The sequence below is a fragment of the Solanum stenotomum genome, chromosome 2, assembly GCF_019186545.1.
Source record: "Solanum stenotomum isolate F172 chromosome 2, ASM1918654v1, whole genome shotgun sequence".
In the NCBI taxonomy this organism is placed as follows: domain Eukaryota; kingdom Viridiplantae; phylum Streptophyta; class Magnoliopsida; order Solanales; family Solanaceae; genus Solanum; species Solanum stenotomum.
This window is the reverse complement of record NC_064283.1, coordinates 9,944,232-9,952,342: the sequence shown is the minus strand read 5'-3', so window position 1 is coordinate 9,952,342 and position 8,111 is coordinate 9,944,232. Positions and strand designations below refer to the sequence as shown.

Genomic DNA, 8,111 nt, shown 5'->3' with positions numbered 1-8,111 from the left:
GGGTTTTTCTATAGCACTAGGTTCAAAACTATGTGGATAGTACGCCTATCTGCCTTTCTCCGCTTAGTCTCTGACTAGGTTCAGACACATGACTTGTGCCTACATGACCCCATATTTCTGGGGAGAAGGACCTAAGGCAAGTATCTATGATTTACTGGAAAGATTTAAGGAAGGACAAGGGAGCAAAAGAAGGGGAAAACTTCATCAGAAAAGAAGTGGACAATCATTGTTTAGTTGAAGGACTTGTAATGCTAGTGTTGTTGTACTGTATAAAAAAATGTGAAAATGCAGACTGCAATAGAATATACATGTTTGGTCTTTATATTGATACATAGATTTCCACATGTTATTGTGCAAACTGAACGTTGCGTTGCATTGCACTAGCTAATAGGGGTGTACATAGGTCGGTTCGATTTGATTTAACTAAATCAATTAGGTCGGTTTATTAAATCTATAAATCAAATCAAATCTATATAAAGTCGGTTTTCTTGATTTTGGTTTTAGTCAGTTCTTTTGATTTTTTTGGTTTTTCGATTCTCTTATAATAATGTAGTGATTTAAAAGGAGATCAAATATATTTTTGATTACTTGTGTGATATGCTAGAACTTAAACATTAATGATTAGAAATCTTCAAAAAGACTTAAAAATTCACATAAATGCAAAATACTTTCTATATCTTATATCTATAAGATTAGAGGTTGGGATCGGTTTCTTTTCTTTTAATACCAAACCAAAGAGAGGTCAGGTTTTTTTTCCAACACTAAGACTTGGTTCATTGGTTTGATTTGACTTGACTTAATGATTTGGCTTGTACACCCCTAAATTTACCAGAAGAACCATTTTTTCCTTTTTTGAGGAAAAAAAAAGACTAAAACCTCGAATGATTTTCGTTTTGAAACAAAAATCCTTCGGAAGATAGAGAGACATTACGTTGGAGAAATCATATGTAATGTGCATGATACGAGTGGCGTAGATGATAACAAAGTTCAATCATCAACGAGGACACTAGCACTTTCAGATCCTTCAAATATATCATGAACTGATCATCAAACATTTCCTGCACTACAGCTCTAAACCATAGCTAGATGAAGTACCAGACTCAGACTCAAACTCAAGCATTTAAAAAGCTTTCAATGTTACAAACGCATCAAGCTTTCACTTCGGGTTCGGTGCTTGGAGGCACTCTGCTGCCTTAGGTTCAGAGTTTTCTTCTTCCTCAACTTCTTCAGTGTCACTGTCATCATCGTCTCCTGCAGAAACAATGTCAACTTATATTAGACGAGGACGCAAATAACAAATTTTCAGTTTCCAATCCAAGCTGAAAGTAAACGATTTGAAGCTGAGAACATTAGTAATTGCTCAATTGCTGCAGAACCAAATCAGACTTACCCTCAGTCACATCAGCATCAAAATCACTAGGATCTTCTCCCATGTTGAGTTTCTGAGAGAATAATAAAAGGGATAATGTTAAAACTTCAGCATCAATATAGACTCAAATTAACACCATTGCCTATTAATACTCCCTTTGTCCCTAATTATTTGTTCATATTTCTTTTTTTAGTTGTCCCTAATTACTTGTCCATTTTGACAAATCAAGAAAGGACAAATTTTTTTACTTATTATACCCTCAATTAATTACTTTGAAAAAGGTAAAACTTCTTGAAAATATTAAGTTTTTAATTCATCAACTTCATAATTAATAGGGGTAAAATGGTAAACTCGCTATGTCAATTATGGGTTTCTTAATAGGTATGTCAATTCAAAAGTGGACAAGTAATTAGGGACAGAGGGAGTATCTCTCTAGAACCGCTTACCGAAAAGTCCATGTCACCAAAATCCATATCCGGCACAGCTGAAATATTAGTATCATAGTTAGCAAATGGCTAATATCAACAGTAAAGATATTCCTAGTGACATTATACTTACGTTTACCGTCTTCTTCATCTTCATCAACCCATTTGTCCCAATCAACTTTCAAAAACACCGGACGTAATCCTTCCTGCTTTATAAGTCTGCTCCACCACTTCTCTTCCGCCTTCTTAACTAGATATACGATACTTCTAGAGGTAGTACTACTTTTGCTCTCCTGAATGATCATTTTACATTTTACAGTAAAATTAACATGGATTCTATCTCACACAAATTTGCAGATGAAGCAAACTGATGGAAATTCACTTACATCAACATTAATTTTATCGAACAGATCGAGATCCACTTCATATGGTACATTATCAGCTCCTGCAGTTGCAGAGAACAAGAATTTTCCTTCTGGTTCCAGTTTCAGCTTCACATTCTTGGCATCCGGTAACTCCACCGTAATAAACAACTTATCAGACCTCTGAGCCCACTTGATAGTAGGATGTCGACTGAGATAGAGAAGCAGAAAACAAATGGATATCAACTAAATCATAAAAATCACAACCACTCCACTATCAAGGCAAAACCAGGAAGAGACAATTAGCAGGATGTCTTCAACTCTGGATAGATACTCTAGAAACCTAGGTTGCACCGACTCTACACTTCCAATGCTACACACGTGTCGAATTCTCCAAAAATACACTACTTTTGGAGAATCTAACCCATTGGAATTTTTGAAGAGTCCGAGCAACATAGCTAGAAAGGCACAGCCAGTCCGAGAAGTCACAAAATGTATTTCTAAACAAGAAATTTTGAGGAGATGAGCAAACAAATTATCATTATTTTCTTCAGTGTGATTCATCATATGTTTAACTATGTCCTTTGTCATTATTGTCTGTAGTAAATTATCCCACAATATTCAGGATGCAAGAAATTGAAAGATGACTCGTTATAGCCGGTCCCAATTGCTATATAGTTAAATGCAGTAGAAGAAATTTATTTATTCTGAATCAAGAACGTCAAACCAATTACAATGCAGTGATAGAGCTAAGATGGAGTTTCAAAATATAAAAAAGTAAAACATATGATAAAAAGCTGAACCATATACAACCCGTATAATTTTCCATCGAAGAGGGGTTAGTTTTGGTTCGGATGAACCCTCTTGGCCCTACCTAGCTCTGTCCCTAGTTCAAGAGACAGGCACACTAAATACTATTAAAAATTCAAACACTAACCCTCTTGGCCCTACCTGGCTCCGCTCTGGGTTCAAGGGACTAGCACACTAAGGGGTTCTAAAATATGAAGAGCATGGATGGATCTAGAGGGTACCAAGGGTGTTCATATTTTTATTTTATTTTTTGTATATCTAGAGAGAGAGATTTCAAACCTCCTAAACATAAGATAGTGGTTTCGGGGGTTTAAAATTCACCTTGAGTTACAAGTTCAAATCTTATTCTTGATCCACCACAGATGAAGAATCCAAAAGGATTCAACATCCACATTATATACGTAAAAAAAAATAAAAATTAACCATGTATAATTTTCTGTTAATGCGAGGTTCAAAACTCTAAAATCCTAGGGTTCAATTCAAACATTTCGACAATAAAATTAAAAACACCACAAACAGTGCAACTACAAGTCTACTACTCAGTACTCATAACGCAATAGATAAAATATACACAAACTGTAAAGAAAAAAAGACAGAGATTGAAGAACATACATACCTCATGATTATAATACCCAAAGGGGAAAATTGAGAGATACAATTGCATTAAGAAAGTTATACAAATGGCAGTTGCTTTATATATATGGAGCTGTAGAGAGGTGGGGCCTACTGGAAATGTCTAGATACTTCTGGGTCCTTCATTTTGTGTAAACTACTATATTTCAGGTGTTTCTCTGTTTTTTTTTCAAAAAAAAGAGACTCATTTGTTTTGAAGATATTAGTCTTAATAATTCAGATCTCAATTATTAAATTTATTTTTAATTATAAGATTTATAAAGATAATAGTTTGTTAATGGTAGGGGTGTGCAAAAACCGATTTAACCAATAAACCGAACCCAAAAAAATACTATTGGTTTATTGATATTGGGTTATTGGGCTAACGATTTTTAAACGGTTTTGTAAAATTTTTTATTGGATTATTGGTTCGGTTTCCGATTTTATAATTTTTGTTAATGGTTAAACCGATAACCCAATAAGACTATACTAAATTTACTAGTCTTATTGTTAATGGTTAAACGATTGTTACTTTCACACTTTTTGTTAATGGTTAAACGATTGTTACTTTCACACTTTTTCCTTTGAATGTGTCTAGTGTCTAAACTTGCAAGAAAAATGATTGTTACTTTTATGATTATTACTTTCATGCCAAATGTTGGAAAAATCATATGGTATTTTCTTATTGGTTAAATCGAAAACCGAACCGTTAAGTACCATAAACCGATTAACCAAAAACCGATAAGAAATATGTTATTGGTTTGGTTATCGGTTTGAAGTATTTACAAACCGAAAACCGATAAACCGAACCAATAACACCTAAAACCGAACCGAACCGACCGATGCACACCCCTAGTTAATGGGATTATCCTTTCTTCACTAGCGCCAAGTATCGTCGTTGTCATTCAACTATTTGCTCTATCACCTCAACTATTATTTTTAGCCACAACGAATATTATTGATAATTACTATAATCAATCGTCACAATGTAATCATTAGTCATCATTTATAATTATTACTGTTGTTTATAATAATGACACCAATCATTGACATTATTTATCACTAATTATTATCTTTATTTATCATTATTTTTAATTTATTACGATCGTCAATTATTATCAGTCAACATCATTACTAGTTGTTTATTGACTAACATCATCCGCAATCCGCTCCTACAATTACCATGATTAGTCATCTATATCTATATGTTGGTTTTGTCAAATCTTACATGATTTTCTTTAAAATATCCTCTACAAATTGAGTATTAATCTAATAGTTGAATAGCAATAGCAAAAGAGAAAAAGATTAATTATAGAAAGAAGGCAAAGAAACAAAATCGAGAAAATTAGACCTAGGAAGTTCACATTAAGAATTACTTGCATCTTATATATAATATAATCTATTTTTCATATCAATTTTTAAATATTAAACTTTATTCGCACATCCAATAATTTTTCTATGGAATTAAGTACCACTTCATCACCAAGGTTCGTGAGCCACTTCACCACCAAAGTTCACATGTTTGGGATTGTTTCTTAAAGGTCGGTTGATATGCTGGACAAGTTATATTGGAATTAATAATCAATATTGTGATAAGTTATTTTTACAAGAGGATAAAATAATAATATTGAAATTAGTTATCTCGGCATAAAATAATGAAAATGACAAAAATATTCTTGAGGTCCCTCAAACTCCTTTTTCTACTAAATAAGGTGACAGAAACTACCTTTCTTAAAAATTATGTAATACATATTATTTTTAATACAACAAATCAAATCGTTAATAAAAAATAATATCAGAATAATTAATTTCATCATAACTAACCCAAACATAACTTGTGTTGACACCAAATGACTCTTTGTTTGCAATCAGTACACTAAATTCCTTTATGTGTAGATTCAAGGTTGGATCACAAAATTCTATTGTACTCACACCGTTCAATAATACTTGTTCACTATTGATTTTGCACACTTCTTAAGAAACTATAAATAGAAGGTATTTTTACTATATCACCCTTTGAATATAATAAATGCAATGTCTTGAAAAATGTAATAGAGAAATGACTATAATTAATGATAAGGGTAAATTAAGAACTAAGTGTAAAATTAATCATTGATCTCATAGATTGGACAAGTATTATTGAATATTCCAAAATAGTATAGTGTACAACTATGGTTAGAGACAGAGGGCGTACATAATATTATCTTATATATCTGCAAAAAATTATTTCGATAACTCAAATTCATGACATTCTCGTAACTTTACCGATTACACCGAGACACCCTAAGTGTTCCCATTTAAAAGTGCCCCCAAGCAACATTAGTGTGGACTATGGCCTACGTTGATTCGTTATTGTCAAAATGCACTTGTTTCTCCAAACTCAAACAACTCCAAGCCCATCTTATTATCACAGGCAATTTTCAATTCTACACTTGCCGCGCCAAATTCTTGGATTTCTGCGCCGTCTCTTCCGCCGGAAACCTCCCTTACGCCACACATATCTTCCGCCACATCACTTCCCCATACAAGAATGAATGGAACGCCATTATTCGCGGCCTTGCCCAAAGCCACAACCCCATTGATGCTCTCACTTTTTATGTCTCAATGTGTCGTTCCCTTTGTAAGCCTGATGCTCTCACCTGCTCTTTCACTCTCAAAGCATGTGCCCGTGCATTGGCCCGTTCCGAAACCCCACAACTTCATGCCCATGTGATTCGATTTGGGTTTGCTGCAGATGTCCTGTTGCGTACAACTTTACTGGATGCGTACTCGAAATGTAGTGATTTGGATTATGCATACAAGGTGTTTGACGAAATGGGTGTTAGAGATATTGCGAGTTGGAATGCGTTAATTGCTGGGTTAGCTCAAGGGAATCGACCCACGGAAGCTTTGTTGCTTTTTAAGAAAATGAGAGAGGAGAATATGGAACCAAATGAGGTTACTGTGCTTGGTGCTCTCTCTGCTTGTTCGCAGTTGGGGGCGAATAAAGAAGGGGAACTTGTTCACGAGTATATCAAAAGTAAGAATCTTGATTGCAAAGTGATTGTTTGTAATGCGGTTATTGATATGTATGCGAAATGTGGTCTTGTTGGAAGAGCTTATGAAGTTTTCAATGAAATGAAATGCTTGAGGACTCGTGTCACGTGGAATACAATGATTATGGCACTCGCGATGTATGGCGATGGAGAGCAAGCACTTGAGCTTATTGAAAGAATGAGCCAAGCTGGGATTGACCCAGATAGTGTGAGTTACTTAGCTGCAATCTGTGCTTGTAACCATGCAGGAATGGTGGAGGAGGGAATGAAATTGTTTGATGACATGGATAGATGTGGAGTGAGTAAGAATGTAAAGCACTATGGTAGTATGGTGGACTTGTTGGGAAGAGCTGGGCGGTTGGATGAAGCTTATGAAATTGTTCAGTCAATGTCTACGGTTCCTGATGTAGTTTTATGGCAAACTCTCTTAGGGGCTTCCAAGACTTATAGTAATGTGGAAATGGCAGAGATAGCATCCAAGAAGCTCGTTGAAATGGGATCAAATCATTGTGGGGATTTCGTGTTGCTATCCAATCTTTATGCAGCACAAGGGAGGTGGCATGATGTGAGAAGAGTAAGGGAAGCCATGAAAGGTCAGGATGTAAAGAAGGTACCAGGCTTTAGCTATATTGAAGTTGGTGGAACGATATACAAATTTATGAATGGTGATAAGAACCATCCAAAGTGGAATGAGATTTACTGGAAGCTTGATGAGGTTTCATTAAGGATTAGGGAATACGGGTATGTGGCAGAAACTAACTATGTGTTTCATGATATTGGACCGGAGGAGAAGGAGAATGCACTGTGTTATCATAGTGAGAAACTGGCAGTAGCTTTTGGTTTGATTAGTACACCTGATAGAACTTGTATAAATGTGAATAAGAATCTTAGAATATGTGGGGATTGTCATGTTGTGATTAAGCTCATATCAAAGATATATGAGCGGGAGATTATTGTGAGGGACAGGACTCGTTTTCACAGATTCAAAGATGGAGCTTGTTCTTGCAAAGAATACTGGTGAGGTTGATCTAGGTCTGTGTAAAAAGCGCATTTTTGAAAAGGGCTCAACTTTTGCACGAAATGCTTCCCGAGTTTGAGAGATGGGGGAGAATGGAAGTATTTAGTATGCAGCATTACTTGGCATTTCAGCTGAGAGACTGAAGAAGTCGCAGTCTACAGGTCACCAAAGGAGCAACTCTACCATTATACCAGAGCTCGCTCTCACAAGAGATGTGATTCATTTTCAAAAATCTGAAGCAAAGGACTTCTTCCTCTTGCAGAAATTTGTGATGAGGAATCTGTTTTATACTATGTTATGAAAAGAGGAGCTTTAGACATTTTTTTTTGCTGTTGATTCAATGTACTTTTTGGCTTTACATGTATGCACTAGTTGAATCTTTTTCTTAAGCAAATGGAATGTTGTGCTAAAGCAGCAATATTTTGAATCATAGATTGATGCTAAGGCAGGCTCCTCAAGTAGTCGAATAAATGAGAGTTT

General features: G+C 35.1%; 2 protein-coding genes and 1 pseudogene across 2 annotated transcripts in view; 2 read left to right on the top strand and 1 right to left on the bottom strand.

Annotated features, from left to right (window-relative positions):
* Positions 1-2,384, top strand: part of LOC125854970 (pentatricopeptide repeat-containing protein At4g17616) — a 13,102-nt gene extending 10,718 nt beyond the window's left edge. The window contains exon 4 of the transcript XR_007445441.1: positions 2,152-2,384. The gene's annotated coding sequence lies outside the window, so the exon portion shown is untranslated. The remainder of the gene's footprint in view (positions 1-2,151) is intronic.
* LOC125855663 (co-chaperone protein p23-1-like) lies at positions 977-3,360 on the bottom strand (annotated as a pseudogene).
* Positions 3,361-5,909: 2,549 nt separating this feature from the next.
* LOC125854364 (pentatricopeptide repeat-containing protein At1g34160) lies at positions 5,910-8,056 on the top strand. Its single transcript, XM_049533890.1, has one exon. The coding sequence runs from the start codon at positions 5,910-5,912 to the stop codon at positions 7,632-7,634; it is 1,725 nt and encodes a 574-aa protein (XP_049389847.1). The 3' UTR covers positions 7,635-8,056.
* Positions 8,057-8,111: the final 55 nt, after the last annotated feature.